The sequence below is a fragment of the Emys orbicularis genome, assembly GCF_028017835.1.
Source record: "Emys orbicularis isolate rEmyOrb1 chromosome 21 unlocalized genomic scaffold, rEmyOrb1.hap1 SUPER_21_unloc_2, whole genome shotgun sequence".
Lineage (NCBI taxonomy): Eukaryota > Metazoa > Chordata > Testudines > Emydidae > Emys > Emys orbicularis.
In genome coordinates, this window is record NW_027045156.1 from 78909 (window position 1) to 98639 (window position 19731).

Below are 19731 nucleotides of genomic sequence, written 5' to 3' on the forward strand. Positions count from 1 at the left end.
CCCCCCAGCAAGCCTGCCCCTCTCTTACCTTCCCACCCCATCCCAGATCTCCCCATGGAGACCCCCCAAGCCTGATCTGCACCATCCGTCCATAGACTGCTGCCCTTCCCCCACCCCCATTGGGTAGGTACCTTCCTTCCCCCCCCCCCCATCCGTGCAGGATGGGTTCCCCCCATGAGGGTCCATCTCCCCCCATTCAGTGCCGGGCCTCCCCTCTCCCGCAAAACCTTCCCCCCCCTATGAGGGAGCCTGTCGTTCCCCCTTCCTGGGCAGAGATCCTGCCTCCCCTTGGGATCCCCCAGGACTGAACTTGCTACCTCCCACAGGGACTTCTCTCTGGAACCCGTCCTCCCCATCTCCCTCCTTGCAGAGTATTTGCCCCAGTTCCCCATAACTCCATAACAGGACGTCCATGCCCCCCGAAACCTGGGCGGGGATGTCCCCCGAAGACAGGGGATGATTGTGGGAGTGAAGAGTTCAAAGGGGGACCCCTGAAGCTAGTGGGAGGTGGGGAGGAGACACTATATGACTCTCACCCAAAGGGGAGGGTTCTTTTGGCGGGTGCTGCCGGGGTAGGGAGATGTGAAAGAGGGTGGGTCAGGGAGGTCTCCCTGATTTCTTTGAGAGGGGGAGAATGGTGCCCCACCTCCAGGTCTGGGTGGGAAGCCCACCAGGAAACTTTGTAATTGGGGAAAACCCTCCCCACCCGCCCAGCTGGGAGCGATGCTATGGGGCTCCCCCCTCCCAGGCCAAGCCGTAGGAATCTCTCCAGGAGAGTGGGGGCACCTGGAGCTGGCAGTTCTTACCGCACTTTGCATGTGGGGCAAAGCTGCAGAACCCCCCAATTCTGGGTCTAAATTGAAGTGGCAGCTCAGGGGGAGGTTTTTCTCCCCTCCCCCTTTTTGCCCTGAGCGGTGCCCAGCTTTGCCCGGGACCCAGCAGGGCTAGTGGGCGGGGAACTTCTAGAGCAGTAGGGCTGCTGAAATCGCTGGAGCAATTGACAAGCCTAGCACGGGGGCGGGGATTGTTCTAGCACCGCCGGGCTGCCCAGGCTCGTCCCAGAGCTGCCAAAAGTTCCGGCTGCCGCAGCCTCTCCCTCCTGCCGGCTTTCAGCACAGTTTGGGGGTGCCCAGCCGCTTGGTGTGCAGAGCTGGGGGACCCCTGTAAATAACCGTCGTGCCTACGTTAGGGCAGGATGCTTGTTGGGTGACTAGGGCTTGCCTAGCTCTCTATTGCTTCGTTTGCGGGAATAACACCACTCAGCGCTTTTCTCAGAGTGGCTGAAGTGGTGTGGGAAGCAAATCTGTCTAGGGTGGTGGGTAAGACTAGCTCACCGTGGATCACCCCCCGATTTCCTGCTTTGTAGCAGGTGAGAACATACGCCGGGCCAGAGTGGTGCAGAGCAATGGTCCATCCAGCCCAGTATCCCATCTCCTATGGTGGCCAGGCCCAGAGCTTACAGAACAGAGCAGTCCCCCCCGAATCTTCCCCTCCCAGGTTCTGGCCGTCAGAGAATCGGGACGCCCCAAGCATCCCTGACCGTCTTGGCTCATAACTTCATGGAGGATAGCTCCATCGATGGCTGTCTAGTTCTTTTTGGGCCCCCGTTATCTACCTTTGGCCTTCACAACACCTCAATGAGGTGGCAGTGGGTTCCACAGGTTAACGGTGTGTGTGTGTGTGTGTGTGTGTGTGTGAGTGAGTGAAGAGGTACTTCTCCTTGTTTCATATTAAAGCTGTTGCTTATGAATGTTATCAGGTAACTCCTGGGTGTTGTATGGTGGGAAGGGTAAATAAGCCAGGCAGGAATCCCCTAGGGTGAATGGGATGGAATTATAGGTACCCCCCTTGCCTTCCTGTCTGCCCTTTAGTTGCTCCTACTTGTCCCCCAATATATTGCCCAATTCGCTTGCTAGGGGCGTATCTGTTCTTAACCCCGTATAATGAAATATCCAGGTATCCATGGTCTGGCCTCTGCCCTGTGCCCGTTCTGAGGTCTCTGTAGATCTCCCCCAGTGCCAGGTCTCACCCGTGTCTCTGGTTTCTCCTAGGCCCTCAGTTAGTCTGGTCGAAGTGGATTAGAGCGACCGCGAGAACCGGAAGGTGTTTCCCTTGGCCGGCTGGGGCGAAGTGTGGGTGCCGGATTAGTGATTCGGATAGCAGACTGGACCGAGCATGGACTGGCTGTGATTCCAGGTGAGTGTCCGCGCGCCGCCGGCGCTTGCTTCCATCAGCCTGTCGGTGACCTAGCAGGGTGCTTTGCTCTGGTGGTGAGCTCTAGGTGCGATCGCCTGTCTGTGGCGAGAGGAGACGGTGGTCACGCCGCTGAGGCTCCTCCGATTAAGGGGCGTAAGGACCCGTGTGCGGCAGAGGGCACATGGTGAACTGGCCAACACCGCAGCCGGCAGGCGTGTTCTCTCTGGATTGATCTGGATTCTGACAGGGGCCCTGCTCGAGATCAGGGAGGCCGCCTGTGTGCTGGGGCCCGCACAGATGCGTGGGGAGAACGCCCCTGTCCCAAGGAGTTGGTGGGAGGAGAAACTGAGGCACGTCTGAGCTCACAACAAGGCAGAACTAGGCCTGGAGCTCTGGCCTCCAGACAGTGCTGTCTCTGTTGCAGGGAGGGGGCCTGGTGGCTGTAGGTGAGGGGTTCTGGCTCTGAAAGCCCTGGCGTCAGCTCTGGGTGCTGGCCAGGGCATCCTCCCTCTCTGGAAAATAAGGCTGGTGCTGACCAGTCCCCTGGTGATGTGCTTGGAGATCCTCACATGGACTATGTGCTGAAGGTGGTGGGTGTTAGAGCAAGACCTTCGGGGGTTTTCAGCGTCTTATGCGTTCTGGCTCTGGGCGGAGGTGAGGTGGAGTGGGTTAGTGCAGGTGGCGGGGCTGGGCGCCAGGAATCCGGGTTCCTAGGTTCTTCCCAAACTTCCAGCCTGCAGCAGCACGGAAAGTTGCCTGATTAAGTCCAGTTAGATCCAGGTGTGGTCGCGCCCGATGTGATGCAGCGGAGCTGTATGTCCGAGCAGCTCAGTCCCAGGGTTTCAGCCCTAGAAACGGCCCCTCCCCGCAATTACAGGCCCTGAGCGGGCCGACAGTCCCAGGGACAACGGACTCCTCTCGGTACTGCTACATTGCCTGAAGAATGTAGGGCTACATCTACACTACGGGGGGGGGTCGATTTAAGATACGCAAATTCAGCTACGCGAATAGCGTAGCTGAATTCGACGTATCGCAGCCGACTTACCCCGCTGTGAGGACGGCGGCAAAATCGACCTCCGCGGCTTCCCGTCGACGGCTCTTACTCCCACCTTCGCTGGTGGAGTAAGAGCGTCGATTCGGGGATCGATTGTCGCGTCCTGACGGGACGCGATAAATCGATCCCCGAGAGGTCGATTTCTACCCGCCGATTCAGGCGGGTAGCGTAGACCAGGCCTATGTTTGATCACTGTGTAGGGAAGGGAGTGTGTCTAATTAATGGTTAGCGCAGGCCTTGATAGCTCTCCTGCGAGAGAGACTGGGTGGTCTGATACCCCAACACCTGTGGGATGACCCCCCCCACTCCGGCTTGAGCGCTCCTGGTGTGAAGTACTGGGTGTCAGGTCTCCTGAGTTCTTTCTCCGACTCCGGGAGCAGAGTGGTGTCTAGTGGTTAGAGCAGGGGAGACTAGGATTCAGGATTCCTTGGTTCTTTCCCTGGCTCTGGGAGGGCAGTGGGGTCTAGTGGTTAGAGCATGGGGGGGGGGGGGGCTGGGAGCCAGAATTCCTGGGTTCCGTTTCCAGTTCTGCCACTGACTGTGACCTCTGTCAAGTCACCTAACTTTCTGGTGCCTTTTGCTAGTCAGGACCCAGAGGACAGCACGTGGAGGGGGTGTGCTGCAAGGTTGGATGTTTTAGGTTCAAGTGGTGGTCCTTTCTGTAAGCGTTCAGACCAGCCTGACCCGTTTCAGTCCCTGAGCCAAGGCCAGTGTATGTGCACTGCCTGCAGCACCGCTCTGCTTTGCCCTGTGCTTTGGAATGGGTGTAATACCTATTTAGCGGCGTTCTGCAATCTCTTGGCTTGTCTGTGAGGCTCGGGGTTAGCCCTGGGGGGGAGCTATCGTTTTTCTTTGAAGAAAGGCTGATTCAGACGGCTTGGCGTACCTATTAAAATGCAGCGTCACTATGGGATCCCATATTTAGCCTTGTGAATCAAACAGAGTTGAAAGAACCTTTTCCACTTCAACTTCCCCTGCTTTGGCACACCTGTGAGTAACGGCGAGCCAGTCCCGGAGGCAGGCTCTCCCGGCGGAGCTGTGCCAGGACTGGAGCCCGCCAGCCCGCCAGGCATTGTCCACTGTCAGCTGATGGGAGACTCAAGATAATCGAGTCCAAGATGTCATTTTTTTCAGTCTCTTAAATGCCTGCGTCTTAGAGAACCATGAAACTGATTGGAGCAAGGCTCAGAGCCTGCAGGTAGCCCTTGGGGGGGTGTGTGTGTCTGCAGAGAGACGTACTAGACTGGCTTTGTGGCCTGGTGTCTGACACATTTCCTCAGCAATAGCTAAGTGGTGGTTGCATGGCCAGATAAATAGGACATCACTGGTGGAACCAATTCTGCCCTGGATCCTTCAGAAACTCTTAATCTGATGTGTGTCATAATGGCCGAGTTACTAAACTTGCTATACTTGTTGGTCAGCTCGCTGGAGCGATTTTCCAGATGAGCCAGCGGGTTGGAGTGAGTGGATGGGTGTATTCTCCCCCCCCCGCCCCTCGTTAAAGGTATTGGCAGATTTCTCCTCTCTAACCAAGCGCTCTGCTTCTGGTGTGGAGGACAAGACCCCTGGGCAAAAATGTGTAAATGTGCCTTCCAACCTCTGCAGTTTCTTAAGGGTGTGCTTCGGAAGAGCTGGTCTCACTGCTAATGCCTGCAGCCTTCTGTGTACTGCTGTCACCACGTCTAGAACCTGTGCCGAATAAATTGCTCCGGGGTAGAGACCCCACGGGTCAGAGTATCTCCGCACTTCCTGTGTCTCAAACTTCTTTTCTGCCTGTTTAATCAGTGGGGAAACTGAGGCTTGGTGGTCCCACCTTGTCAGTGACCGGAATAGAGCAGGGCACAGAACCCAGGAGTCCTGGCACTCAGCCGGGCGCTCTAACCACTGTGTTGTACTTGGCAGCGGTAGCTGGTTCTTGGGTGAGCAAATATTGAAAGGAGCCTGACGTGATCCTGATCTACTCTGCTTAACGACCAGTCAGACTCCCTGAGCAGTGTCTAAGTACCTTCATCCCAGGCTTCAGCACGAAGCCCCTTCTAGTGGCGAAAGGTGGAACCACCACCGCTTGGAAGCTAAAGCCAGCCAAACGCAAACTGCAAATGAGGCGCCTGTTTCTAAAAGAGGATGATGAGCTCTTGGGGTACACTTCCCGGGACGGAGATGGAGGCTCCCATCCAGACTGGCTGCCTTTCGGGGTGTGCTTTTGCTGAACACAAGTTGTTGGGCTCCACCCCTGGGGGGAACTGGTGAAAGTCTCTGGCCTGTGTTGTCCAGGAGGACAGGCTTGGATGATCCCTTCTGGCCTTGGAATGGCAAGTTACAAACTTCAGGGGCCGCTGTCCAACTGAAATCCTGCCACTTAAAACACTTGGCTGATCACGCACCTGTCCCCCTGCCTTTGTAGGTCATGTCTGTTCCCCCCCCCCCCCATCACCCCCTCCAATCTGGCCCCTCGTTCAGCAAACCAAAGAGCCTGTTTCTCCCATTGATTGTAGGTGTTAAGTGTAGGCAGGGGAAACTATTAGACGTTCGCGGAGAAGGGAGGTGGTGTCCCATCAAGGAACCTCTCTGGACTGTAGCTCAGGTTAGCGCAGTGGCTGTCTTCGTCTGGTGGTTTCCCACGGATGCTCCAAGCCATAGGGTGTTGACTGAGGGGGGGGGGGGGGATGTTATATACACACCCAGTTCCCTCTATGCCGAGTGCTTTCATTTCACTCTAGAACGGCGGCTGCGTAGTGAGGAACAAAGGGTGCTGAGGTGGGAGGCAGGACTCCTGGGTTTTATCACTGCCTTGCTGGCTTCACATCTCCAGGCGTGTTTCCTCTCCCCGGCCTTTGTGAGGCCGTGAGCGGCGTCCATACGGCACCTGGCAACGGGAAGGCGCTTGTGCGGAGCGCTGTGTGCGCTGCGGTTGCTGTCGGGCAGGATGCGAGAAATTGACTAGCACATGCTGAGGGCTAACATGTGACTGATCGATGGCAGTCACTGGAGCTGTTAGTGGCAAGGCTGAGACAGGCGGGTGGAATATTTCACATGTGCCAGGCAGTCCCAGCGGCTAACGTGAGGATGCAGCTACGCCGGGTGCATTAGAAAAACAGATCCTCATCCCTTGCAGACATGGGGCTGCTTCACTGGGAGGTTGCGTCTAGGTCTGGTGCCCCTGTGGATCTAGAACGACGCTGGGAAAACTAGGAGAGGGTTTGGAGAAGAACCATGGGGGCCATTCAAGGCTCGTGTGGTGAGCAACTGAAGTAGCTTTATGGAAGCGAAGGTTAAGAAGTGACTTAACCGCAGCCTGGGGAGAAGAGATGTGACCTCGGACAGCTCTTGGATCTAGCCACGAGGCAGGTTGAGATCACTGGCTCGGAGTTGGTCCACGATGGATGAAAATCAGAAGTAGGCTGCTGGCCATTGGGACAGACGGGCAGGGATCTGGTATGTGAGTCTCCGTCACATGCAGGTCTTCAGTCGAGACTGGGCGTATCTGTAAGAGGGATGTTTGTTCAACTGCACCTTATTGAGCTCAGCTCAGGAGTCTTGTGTCTCGCCGTACAAGAGATCGGACTAGATCTACGGTTCCTTTCTAGCCTTAACACTTCCGAGGTGCCGGCTCCCTTTGGAAGGGCAGGAACCGGTTGGGTGGCTTCAGACTGTGCGGCCCACAAGACCGGCACCTCCACTGACTGTCCAAGACCTCCTCGTTAGCTCAGCAGTGGGACGGGGACTGTAGCTGGAGGCTAACAATGTTCTTCAAGACCCGGAGAGGAGGTGTTCAATGAGAGATCCGTGGGTCTCTCTTTCTGGCTGTGCTTTTGGCACGCGTGGGCCATGTTGGGCCGGAATGTCTCCGGTTTGATCTTGGCTCAAAGGGGTCCCTCGTCCTTACCGTCGGGTGACTTGTGCTCCGACTGTGCTTTGCTCTCAAGGCCTGAAGCAAACCAGCCTGTTTGAAAACCGCAAGCCAGAAAGTGTGTTTGAAGACCCCAGCAACGTTCGAAGAGTGGAGATGGCCGAGCAGGATTTGTAGATCAAACAGGGGCGCTGACCCGGAAAAGTTTGCCACCTCCCCTGTTGGATTTAAGCACTCTGTCTTCCCCGACCACACTGGACTCAAATTGCATTGATCTCTCGGAGTGCCTTGCTCCTCACATCGTTGGCATCTTCAGCCAAGGTCCCGTCTGCTCTGCGCGGGTTACTTGTATGGCGGCAGTCCCAGAAGCCTCTTGTTTTAGGTGCTGCACAAACATAGAACAAAAACAGCCCAAAGTCTTAAGTAAGATGCTAAAGATCCCGTATTGCTCTTCACAGGGCTTCCCCGGTGGCCCAGAATTCCCCCTCCCTCACTGTCTGCAGCTTGCTGTGTTCTGTTTAGCTGCTGCTCTCTGCACCAGAGGTGGCTGCACTTCCTTCTGCCTCAGATATTGGGGGGAAACCACCTTTTAGTCTCTGATAACATCGGAGCCGTGCAGGGCTGTATTTCGTCTGAGACGTCAAAACCTCCGGCAACCGAGTGCTCACAGCAGCCAGGACCTTGCCCCCGTGACAAGTGTCACTGCACAGTCCGTCCAACGTGCTGTGGGTGTGAGTGGGGGCTCTTGCAGGCTGAAGCAACATACTGTTCCCGGGGTCTATTCCCGCTGCCCCATCGGGCGACTCTTTTCCCTCTTGGTGCCCCTGTTCCTCTCCCATCCTGTGTCTCGTTGTCTTTGTTCGACATGGCTACCGCAATGCCAAAACCACCGCAACCAAAATCTTCCCCAGACTTCGCACCAGTGCGGGGTTCTGCCTTGAGTGCTGCATGTTGCCCAGCAGGCGCTTAGCGGGGTGGGGGGTGAGCAAGTGCTGCTTGCTGGGCAGTGGCCCTAGAAGAGCCGGTCCCCGCCCCAAGGAGCTGCTGTTCTCGCTAGGCTAGGAAACCTTATGTGGAGATGAGGACTTGAGAGCCGCCTGACTTCGCCAGCCTCACACGGGAACGACTGAGGTTCAGTTATCTTTGGATCAGCCGCGGTCGCACCAGTGTCAGGAATATTGTGTCCCGTTCTGGTGCCCACGATTCAAGGCGGATGTCGATCAGCTGGAGAGGGAGGATTGGAAAACATCCCTTTGAGCTCCCTGTGTGGGTCACTTTCTGACAGGTTTCAGAGGCGTGGCCGTGTTGGTCTGTATCAGCAGAAACAGCGAGGAGTCATTGTGGCACCTTCGAGATGAACACATTTATCTGGGCAGAAGCTTTCGTGGGCTAAAACCCACTTCATCGGATGCATGGAGTGAAACATCCAGTAGCAGGTATAAATACACAACACGGGAAAAGCTGGGCGTTGCCTTACCAAGTGGGGGGTCAGTGCAAATGAGCCGATTCAATGAAGGTGGAAGTGGGCTGCTCTCAACAGTTGAGGAGAAGGGGTGGAAATCACTTTTGTAGTGCTAACGAGGCCAGTGCAATCAAGGTGGCCCGTTTCAAACAGTTGACAAGAAGGCGTGAGTATCACCGGGGGGGGGGGTTACTTTTTGCAATGACCCAGCCACTCCCAGTCTTTATTCAGGCCTAATTTGATGGTGTCCAGTTTGCAAATGAATTCCAGTTCTGCAGTTTCTCACTGGAGTCTGTTTTTGAAGATTTTTGTTGAAGAATTGCCACTCTTAAGTCTGGCACTGAGTGTCCAGGGAGATTGAAGTGGTCTCCAACTGGTTTTTGAATGTTATAATTCTTGATGTCTGATTTGTGCTTATGCCCCAATACATTTGTTAGGCTCTAAGGTGCCACAGGGACTTCTCACTGTTTTCGCTCTTTCTGGTTAACCTCACAGAGAAGGCAAAGGGGCCACTCGATCCCAGTTTGAAGAGCCCTCTCAGATCCAGCCAACTGTTGAAGCCTAACAAATTCAGAGGAGAAAGAAGATGCACGTTTTTAACAGGGAGGCGAATTAACCGCTGGCACAGCTTGCTGAAGGTCGCGCTGGATTCGCCAGCGCTGGCAAAGTCCAGCCGGGATGTTTTTCAAAGAGTTCTGCTCTAGATCGACTAGGAATGAATTCAGGGCCATCCGGGGGTCAGCCGGGGTGAACGCCATGCGCCCCTCGGGCCTTAGCAGGACTGTCTGGCAGTTAGGGTGCTAGCCTGGGAATTGAGACTCTTAGGTTGGGAAACTGAGGCAGGGCTGCTACTGGCACTGCCCTTCCTCACAGGAGGTTGTGGGGATCAGTGACCTGCAGACTGAGATACATGCCCATCCCCTGTGCGGTGTAAGTATCTAAAAGCCAGGGATCAAACCCCGCCCGGCCCCTTCATTCCGTCCTCCATGTGCTGTTCCTTGCTGCCCCTTTGCTGGGGGAAGCTCCGAGGTTCAGTGCCCCGGCAGCTCCCCACTCCGCAGCACATGGGCTTTGTCTAGCGCCAGCTTCGCTGCAGCACCGCTGGCTGATCTCGGAAGATGCTGCTGCTGGAGCTGTGAGTCACAGCAGGCAGGATGCAAACGAGGGGGCTGGAAGCCCTGGCGCGCTCCAGGTTTTGGCCTATATTTCTGGCGTTGCCGCGTGAGCGGGCAGCTCTTTATTGGGCGGGGGCTGAGGGCTCTCTCGTTCCAGAACCGAAACGAAAACTCCTCGTGGAGTCATGCCGGTGACTAAGCAGCTGCGGGTTGCAAGGTGTCTGTGCAAATCCCCAGGAGGAAGTCTATGGAGGAGGACGCCCTGGTCCCTTCTAGGGGGTGGGGGGCAGGAGGAGATTGACTTCCTGGTCACTCTGATCTGAACAGGTTTGCCTGTGGGAAGCGGATGCGTGGGTCTCTTGCCGTGGGGCGGTCTGGTGAGTGTCGCCCGCCCGTGCTGTGTGCAGCGGCTCTTCAGCTGGGGATGCTGAGCGAGTTTTGCTTTCAGTTTCAGGCTGGAGCATGGCTCTTCGAGGGGTGGGAAAGGGTGGGTGTCTGGGCCGTGCCCAGCTGGAGGAAGCCTAGCATCTGAGCAGCGGCCCCGGCTCAGCTGGGAGCCGTGCGGAAGTGTAGCCGGGTGGCTTTTAAAAGCAGCCAGCGTGAGGAGAGGAGCTAACGCAATCTGCCCCACAGCCTCAGGGCCTGCGGCTGGAGCAGAGAGGAGCAGTAGGCTCTAGGAGCCGTTGTTTTGCCAAGTTAAGCCAGCCAGCCTGGTGCGGTGGGGGCCCACTGGCCTGCGGCCTCCTGAGACGTCTGGCGCAGAGGGCTGGCGGGGTAGGATCCCAGGCCCCGCCAAGCGGGGTGTGTACGGCCGGGTTCCGGCCCACGACCGTGCTTTGGTTCCCATCGAAGGCTGGTTTCTCTGTGGCAAACTGGGTCATCCAGCAGGAAGTGCGTTGTCAGCTTTTCCGGGCCGGCCTGGGGGGGAGGCGTGGCGTGGCGTTTCTGTGCTGAAGGCTGCGTTGACTCGAGCGAACGCTTGCGAAAGCTCCTCTCCCAAGGGCCTAGCCAGAACGTAGGACGCGGTGCTGGGAAAAGTGGCCGAACTTAGCAGTGATCCGAAGCCCAGGCTCGGAGCCCGAGTCCGTCGCCATCGGAAGAGGGGCAGGAGCTTTCAATGGGAGCCTGTCGCTGTGGCCCCGTTAATTGAAACGCTGCAGAGCAACGTTGCCCGGCCAGGCTGACTGAGATGGCGGCAGCTCCAGCCCAGGGGCGAAGCTCTTAGCCCCCGTGGCTCGGCTGTGGGGCCTGAGAAAAGCCCGGCTTCGTGGGGTGCTGGACAGACACCTAGTCGGAAGGTCTCTGCCCTGAGGAGTTCACAGTCTAGACACGTGTAAAGCTGGTCCCAGCCACCGGCCTGCGCCTGGATCAAAGGGGCGGGTGTTAAAACGAGTGACAAATCCGCACGGTTACTCAGATTGCCTTGAAATTTGGTGCCCCTCATACGGACCCGGGATAGGGTGAGCGGTCCACATTTGGGACTGTTTGAGCAGATGGGGCCCGAGATACACACACACACACCCCCCCCCCAGTCAGATTTTCTTACTGATGACATTTGTCCAACTGTCCCCCCACCTCCGGCGTGGGAATCAAACCACGGCTCTTATCCTGGCACAAAGGTCCCAGTGCATGGCACCCACCTGCCCTTTGGGGGAGCAAAATGATGTCATGTGGGCTGCCTGGGCTAGAACCTAATCAGGCCAGGACTGGCTCATTGTCTCCTTATGTTTCTCCCATCCGGCTGCCTCCCTCCCCTGTCCCGGGTCCTGTGCTCTGTAGGGTAGGATCCTGGTGCCCCTTGCGTGGCAGGAGAGCTCATTGGCCGCTAGAACTCAATCTGCCGTGGGGCAGGCTCTGCGAGCCAGGACGGTCTCCCCTAAGGACCTGACCGGCGGTGCAGGAGTCGGCAGTGCCTCTGGCTGGCGTCTGGTACCGCGAGCCAGGACTCCTGGGTTCGGTTGGCCTGTCTATGCCTTGAGCGTCCCTTCTATAAAAGGGGGGAAGATCCCATTGTTCCAGTTCTGGATTCCTAGCTTATGTGGCCGGAAGGCTCCTCTGTGATCGTTCAGTTTGGCCTGACCATGGCGTCTAGAGGCATCAGCTGTGCAGGGAGCTGAGCAGGTCCTGCCGGAGGAACTTAATCTACCCCCCCCCCCCCAACGGGGTGTGAAAGTGTTTTGGACCTAAAAGGGACCCTTAGTTCTGTCTAGTCTGACCTCCTGTGCATTGCAGGCTGTTGGAGCGCATGTGGCTAGTTTAGAAAGGGTAAACTGAGGCATGGGACTGTGTGATCTGTGAGGACCTGGTTCCCGGTCCTATGCTCGGTCAGGCTATAATTAATGACTTCCTTTGGGCGGGGAGGAATGCTGGCTGGACTCCAGAAGGTCAGAGCTCTGAAATTGGCCTCGGTAAAGAATGTCTCCGACCAGTACGTTTCCCCGGCCTCCAGGAAGGTGGCCTCCTTTGTGTACAACTGGCGGGTGGGCTAATAAACCTCCCTCCTGGCCCAGCCCCGCTGTGACGCGTGGCCATCTGTGGACCTTGGCTGCTGCTCTCCCAAGACCTGCCTTTCAAACACTTGTCCTGGCGGCCTGCGAAGATGTCTGGCCTCCTCTTTACACCAGCCATGGGACTTCCCTGAATTAATTCCTGCTTAAACTAGAGCCAGTCTCTTCGCTGACTTGCTTTACAAAAAGCGGCCCTTGCTGTGCTCCTCCAATCTCTCTCTCTCTCTCATTTTTTGAATGTGTCATCCAGTTTATTCAGTCACGTTGGAAGTGCTGCAAAACCAGGACTCCTGGGTCTGTAGTGAGTGAGGACCATGGGGCTGGGAGCCAGGACTCCTGGGTCTGTAGCGAGTGAGGGCCATGGGGCTGGGAGCCAGGACTCCTGGGTTCCCAATGGCCTCTAACTCCAAACTGATCAAAGGAAACTTCCTTTAAGTGCGCAGCGCCCAGTTAGCTGGTGGAACTCCTGGCCACAAGAGGCCAAGAGCGTAGCAGGCGTGGACACATGTACCGGTCACAAGAACATCCAGAGTTACTATACAAATTAAAGAAGCTCTTGGAAGGGATCTAAATTCTTCTCCTTTGGCTTGAGCCGAACTCTGGTTATCTGGAAGGGAAACTTAAACAATAACTTCGGGGCTTCTTACAACGTCTCCTGACGCGGCTGGTGCCGGCCACTGACTGAGACCGAGCCTTGGTCTAAGGCCAGCCCGGCCGTGGCTCTGCTCTGGGATGGTGGGCAGAAGGTTAGAAGGATCCTGGGTACATCTAAATGTCACAACGCACGTCAGTTTCCCCCAGAGCCCTAAACTTGCCTGTCTTGGAGCAAGGCAAGTGGTCTTGATCTCGCCACACCAAGCGACGGGAGAGTCGGTCGCTTCCCTCGGGAGGTTGTGCCAGTGGTTCATTCCCCTCAACTGTTAGAAACTGGTGCTTGGCCTGTGTCCTGCAGGTGTTGAGCCTTGGTCTGCCTTTCTCTGCTCGGTTCAAGAGCCCGTGAGTCTCTGCTGTTCTCTTCCCTGGCAAGCTGGGTTCCTTTGCTTCGATCATTTTCTTCTGGCCAGGGAGTCGGGGGTCTTTGGCACTTCCGACAAGCGGCTCTAGCAATCTAGGAGAAATCTGCCGCACCTGCTGCTTCGTGCCTGTCTCCTGGCCACCAGCTTCATCTAGTGTCTTAAAGCACCCGGCGTGGGCTTTTCGGTCGGCGGCCCCGTTCGTCGCCCAGCACGGCCCCAAAAGAGCTGGCGACGGGCATGTGAAGCGAGAGATGAGGCGGTCGTAACGCGGGCAGATGGGTTCGTCGCCCGCCGACCTAGCGCTGTGTACACCGGTGCACGGGCTCGTCCAGCTCTGGAGCTCGGGGGCCGAAGTAATTGCGTAGTGTAGCCCTGGCCGAGCTCACAATTTGCATGAGGAGCCTCTGCCCAGGGACCCGAATGCTTCACCTGGCTCGCCTTAGGGAGCCCAGGGAGGAAATTGCTGCCAAGGTGGGACTAGAACCCAGGAGTCCTGGCTCCCCGTTCCTCTCGCTCCGCTCCCCTCGCCGCTGAGCTGGGACTAGAACCCAGGAGTCCTGGCTCCCCGTTCCTCTCGCTCCGCTCCCCTCGCCGCCGAGCTGGGACTAGAACCCAGGAGTCCTGGCTCCCCGTTCCTCTCCCTCTGCTCCCCTCGCCGCCGAGCTGGGACTAGAACCCAGGAGTCCTGGCTCTCCGTTGCTCTCGCTTCGCTGCCGAGCTGGGACTAGAACCCAGGAGTCCTGGCTCCCCGTTCCTCTCGCTCCGCTCCCCTCGCCGCCGAGCTGGGACTAGAACCCAGGAGTCCTGGCTCCCCGTTCCTCTCCCTCTGCTCCCCTCGCCGCCGAGCTGGGACTAGAACCCAGGAGTCCTGGCTCCCCGTTGCTCTCGCTCCGCTCCCCTCGCCGCTGAGCTGGGACTAGAACCCAGGAGTCCTGGCTCCCCGTTCCTCTCCCTCTGCTCCCCTCGCCTCCGAGCTGGGACTAGAACCCAGGAGTCCTGGCTCTCCGTTCCTCTCGCTTCGCCGCCGAGCTGGGACTAGAACCCAGGAGTCCTGGCTCCCCGTTCCTCTCGCTCCGCTCCCCTCGCCGCCGAGCTGGGACTAGAACCCAGGAGTCCTGGCTCCCCGTTCCTCTCCCTCTGCTCCCCTCGCCGCCGAGCTGGGACTAGAACCCAGGAGTCCTGGCTCCCCGTTCCTCTCCCTCTGCTCCCCTCGCCGCCGAGCTGGGACTAGAACCCAGGAGTCCTGGCTCTCCGTTGCTCTCGCTTCGCCGCCGAGCTGGGACTAGAACCCAGGAGTCCTGGCTCCCCATTCCTCTCGCTCCGCTCCCCTCGCCGCCGAGCTGGGACTAGAACCCAGGAGTCCTGGCTCCCCGTTCCTCTCCCTCTGCTCCCCTCGCCTCCGAGCTGGGACTAGAACCCAGGAGTCCTGGCTCTCCGTTCCTCTTGCTTCGCTGCCGAGCTGGGACTAGAACCCAGGAGTCCTGGCTCCCCGTTCCTCTCGCTCCGCTCCCCTCGCCTCTGAGCTGGGACTAGAACCCAGGAGTCCTGGCTCCCCGTTGCTCTCGCTCCGCTCCCCTCGCCGCCGAGCTGGGACTAGAACCCAGGAGTCCTGGCTCCCCGTTCCTCTCGCTCCGCTCCCCTCGCCTCTGAGCTGGGACTAGAACCCAGGAGTCCTGGCTCCCCGTTGCTCTCGCTCCGCTCCCCTCGCCGCCGAGCTGGGACTAGAACCCAGGAGTCCTAGTTTTTGGTTTTTTTTTTTTTTTTGCTCCCCCCCCCTTCCCAGCCTGACCCAAGAGTGAGCAACCGAGGGAGCGATTGATTCTCCAGCCGTAAATCAGGATCAGGCTCCCGCCCCCAAAAGATCTGCTCTGGGCCCTGTCGAGGGGCAGTTCCTGGCCTGTGCGCTACGGGGGCCAGGTAAGATCCCCGGGGGCGCTTCGGGCCGTGGAGAGAGCCTGAGAGGAAGCGGGCAGGGCTGCTCCTAGGCCGTAGGCTCTGAACGAACTCAGGTGTGTGCTGGGGGGTTAGTGCCAGTTGGTCCTTTGCCAGAGAACGGGCCGCGCTGTCGTTCTTACAGCTCAGGTTCCCTGTGTGCACGTGCTGTGGATTTGAGCGTGCACGCTGGATTTCGGGACCCGAGTCTGCCCCAGCAGCCCTGAGCATGCGCGCCCCCCCCGCTCCCACCCACTGCTCCTGCGGGGGTTTCTGCACATTCATTGTTCCGGAGCCGGAGCCGTGACGTCATCAGCCGAGGCCGAGGCAAGCCCACTGCCTTCTGGGAGCTGTAGTTCTGGCCCGACTGCAGGCCCCGGCTTTGTTTGCGGGGCAGCCCGACCCTAAAAAGCAGAGTGCAAGGGCAGGGGTCAGCGGAGGTCATGTGCCCGGAGGAGAAGTGCCTCGTTCTGGCTCAGGCTTTGGCATGGGGCCCGGAGTCTCCCTCCCGGCTCTCTAGGTCCGGGTGTTCCCAGCACAATGGGGCTCGGCTTGTCTGTTAGACCTTTCTCCGTGGGATCAAAGAGCCTGTTCTCATATGTTGGTTCCCCTCGCCTGGGCTCAAGTCCCCCCCCCTTAACACCTTCTCATTGGGAAGCTGAAGAGCTGGCGGACCTGGAGTCATCGCTCGAAGGCCGGTTTGCGAATCCATTAATTGTGGCTTTTCGCCAGCCCCTCTCTGATTGAACTGGGCACCGCAGTCCAGCCGTGGTCTCTCCAGTGCCGAATAAAGCATTGCGGGCCGGGGGCTGCCGGGGGCTGGGGACGACTGCGAAGCCACTCCTGAAACTAGGCGCTGGGGCTGTTCCGGCCCCCGATCCCTCCCCTCTGGGCTGATCTGGGGGCCGGGAAGCTGTCTGCCTTGCTCTGAACCCGAAGGCATTTGGTGCAGGGGGAGATCGGGCTTGGGGTGGAAGTTTTTGTTGTTTTGCCGTTGATCTGCCTGGGGTGGGTTCCAATCCAGCCATGCCGCTTGCTTGCTGGGCCCTTGTGCGGCAATCAAGGGGGCTCGGCATAGCCAGTGCCTGTCCCGAAGCTTGCGCTCCTTGGAGCGCTGGCCAGCTGCAGCCCAGAGCAGCAAAGCCATTTGGGTGCCTGAGGGTCAGACCCGGCTCTCGAGAGTCGCCGGCTAGCGGGGGACAGTTGGGCTCGCCCCTCGCGTCTCTTCCGGGCCAGCCGAGTCAAGGTCGGGGCTGGAGCCTGAATCGAGGGTCAGAAGCCGATTCCTTTCTGAGGCGCTCAAGCCCCCGGGGGCCGGAGCAGAGACCCAGCCCCCTGCCCGGGTGGGGGGTAGGGGGGAAAGCAGAGAATGGATCGTGGGGGCATTCCCAGAACTCCAGGCTATTGGACAGATGTGCGGGCTGGCTGGGGGCGGAGTCAGCCTTGGCTCCGCCCATACGTGGCACTGTCGGCCTGCCCTGGGTAACTCTTGGGGGGTCACCCTTCCCCGCTCCAGTGGGATGGGCCGCGGGCTGGACCTGGAGCTGGGCTGGCACAACAGAGGGGGCTGATTTTGTTTGGGGGAGGGGGGAACTGAGTGGCACCTGGTGCAGTGGGAAGGGGGCAAGTCAGCTGGAGTCTGGTGTGATTAGGGGGACCCTGGTCTCGAGTCTGGGGACCCCATGTGCCCACATCTTGATTGACCGAGGGTGGGGTGTAGTAGTTAGTGAGGGTTGGAGGGGGTGGAGCTGGGAGCCAGGACTCCTGGATTCCATCCCCAGCTCCGATGGGGAGTGGGGTCTAGCGGGGTGTGTGTGTGTGTGGGGGGGGGGACTGGGAGCCAGGACTCCTGAGTTCTGTCCCCAGCTCTGCCACTAACCTGTGACCTTGGGCGAGACCTGTGGCCGGTCTCCTTAGATTGTCCCTGCTGGGGGAAGGGCCCGCCTGGGAGCGCTGTCTGTCCAGGCCTGGCATGGTGGCGCCTTGAGCCAGGACAAGAGGGCCTGGATCCTACGGCAGCGCAACTAGGACAAACCCGTCTGCTGGCTGCGAGGCTCCCTTCCTGGCCCTCCCGTGTTCACCGCCGGTTCTCCGCTCTTCTCTTCCAGGATCAGAAAGTGGAAAAGAATAAAAAATGAAAGTGGACCGAACGAAACTGAAGAAAACCCCCACTGAGGCTGTGAGTATCGCTGGGGATTGGAACCCTCGGTCTTCCGGGCGGGATTGGGGGCTGGAAGGCTCCCGGGAAACACAGGGCTCGGGGCTGGCTACTGGCCAGCCGGGCCATCACGCTGCCTGGGAGATATTACCGCTGCAGGCGGGATCTTGCCTTCGCAACGGGATGTAAATCCTCTGGCCTAGGAATTGCCAGGCCATGCTTGGGCTGCCATTTTTACTGGGATCAAACTGAATCCAGAGCCGGGGAGAGAACCCAGGAGTCCTGGCTCCCAGCCCCCCCTGCTCTAACCACTAGCCCCCACTCCCCTCCCAGAGCCGGGGAGAGAACCCAGGAGTCCTGGCTCTCAGCCCTCCCCTGCTCTAACCACCAGCCCCCACTCCCCTCCCAGAGCCGGGGAGAGAACCCAGGAGTCCTGGCTCCCAGCCCTCCCCTGCTCTAACCACCAGCCCCCACTCCCCTCCCGGAGCCGGGGAGAGAACCCAGGAGTCCTGGCTCCCAGCCCTCCCCTGCTCTAACCCACCAGCCCCCCACTTCCCTCCCAGAGCCGGGGAGAGAACCCAGGAGTCCTGGCTCCCAGCCCCCCCTGCTCTAACCACCAGCCCCCACTCCCCTTCCAGAGCCGGGGAGAGAACCCAGGAGTCCTGGCTCCCAGCACTTCCATACTAACTACTAGACCCACCTGGTGTGAAAACTGTTGCTCCTTGTAGGGGGTGTTCTGAGGGCCCTGCATGTGAAGAGGGAGTGCTCTCCCTTGATGCCAGAGGGCTGGGGTTCAGAACCGCTGGGTTCTCCAGGCATGTTTGAAATCAGCCCTGGGAGAATCCCGGGGCGAGGGGGTCCGGCCGGATCATGGCCCCGGGCCCGAAGCAGCCTGGTCCCCCTGACCTGCCTCTCCCCACTTCTCTCCCCAGCCTGCCGACTGCAGGGCCTTGATTGACAAGCTCAAAGTCTGCAATGATGAGCAGCTGCTGCTGGAACTGCAACAGATCAAGACATGGAACATCGGGAAGGTGGGTGTCTGGGGCGCTCGCTGTTCCGCTGGGGCTGCCTCTGGCTGGGACCTCGGCTCCTGGGCCAGCCCCAGCCGTTGCCGGGGGTTTGGCAGGAATCGGTCGCTCACTGTTTGCGGGGGGTCACCTGCTAGGGATCTGTGAGAACTGAGGAGAAGATACCACGTCCCCTCCAGGGAGCACCAGCTCTGGGGATTGGCTGGCTCAGTGGGTGGGGAATGGGGCATGGGGCCTTCCCCTCTAGGGGGCGCCAGCTGTGATCCAGGCCGGCGCAGTGGTGGCCGCCAGCCGAGCCCGTGGCTCGTGAGGGACTATTTGGTGGCCAGTGTAAGTTCTAGTGTACGGTTGTGACGATGGTGCCCGTGGGAGCCAGCTGCGGTCACTCAATTAGAGTGAACTGCAAACAAAATGGGGCAGACAGACCCCAGAAGCTGGTGGATCTTCCAACACTTAGATTTACCAACCAGCACAAAACAGCTTCCATAGGACCTCCCTGGTTCCTCAGATGTCCAAACAACGCAGTTCCCTTAAAGTGCCCGGCCTCCGGCCTCCATCCAGACACACATGTCAGATAGGATGATGATTACTGAACATCTGATCTCATATAAAAGAAAAGGTTCTTCCAATCCCAAAGGATCAGCCACACACCCAGGTCCAATGATAACTTAGCTCTTAACCACAATACACGCGTAGAGCCAATTCTTATTAACTAAGCTAAAATTTATTAAAAAAGGAGAGAGTGTTGGTTCAAAGATCAATATACAGACAGACTTGAGTTCAATTCTTGAGGTTCAGATGCATAGCAGGTGAGCTTGTAGTGCCAAAAGTCCTTTTAGAAACAGTCCAGAGGTTATAGTCCAATGTCCATATTCAGGGTGACTCCAGTCAGTGACTGGGGATCTCAATCCTTGTGGCTCCGGGTTTCCCCCTCTTGGAACCCAAAGCAGATCTGAGATGAAGCAGGGTCGTGTCCCAGGGTTTTTATACATTTCCTGCAGCCTTTCGGCCTGAGAAAACAATAGGCCTAACTCTCCTTCTCCCAAACATCCTGGCAATTAGCCCAGGGTCATTTATCCATTACACAGTTCAGATCCAGGTTACCCCAACCTTCAAAGAGACATAGAGACAATAATACGATTTCCCTCAAGTATCATCACAAATGTTAATATTCCTTTTTTGATCTTTGAATCAAAGCTCTAGCAATAGACAAGACTTGTTTGCTCACATCACAAGCCCTGAGCAAACCGCTCCCCTTCTCTCTCTAACAATGCCGCTGCATTTCAGAGCTCTGTTCATTCACCGATCTTCCTAACCAGTCGCTACAGTTCGGCCCTGGGGCAGGTCAGTCTGGGAGGTAATTAACTCTTTCTGGCCCTGTCACCTTTCAATGAGATATTCAATTACACTCAT

The 19731-nt window shown here is 58.1% G+C and overlaps 1 protein-coding gene across 1 annotated transcript in view; it reads left to right on the forward strand.

Moving 5' to 3' along the window:
* Positions 1 to 19731, forward strand: part of HUWE1 (HECT, UBA and WWE domain containing E3 ubiquitin protein ligase 1) — a 66237-nt gene that overhangs the window by 1824 nt on the left and 44682 nt on the right. Inside the window, exons 2-4 of the mRNA XM_065423058.1 lie at positions 2052 to 2196; positions 17241 to 17311; positions 18223 to 18321. Of these exons, the coding sequence (XP_065279130.1) occupies positions 17267 to 17311; positions 18223 to 18321 (144 nt within the window). The 5' untranslated portion in view covers positions 2052 to 2196; positions 17241 to 17266. The remainder of the gene's footprint in view (positions 1 to 2051; positions 2197 to 17240; positions 17312 to 18222; positions 18322 to 19731) is intronic.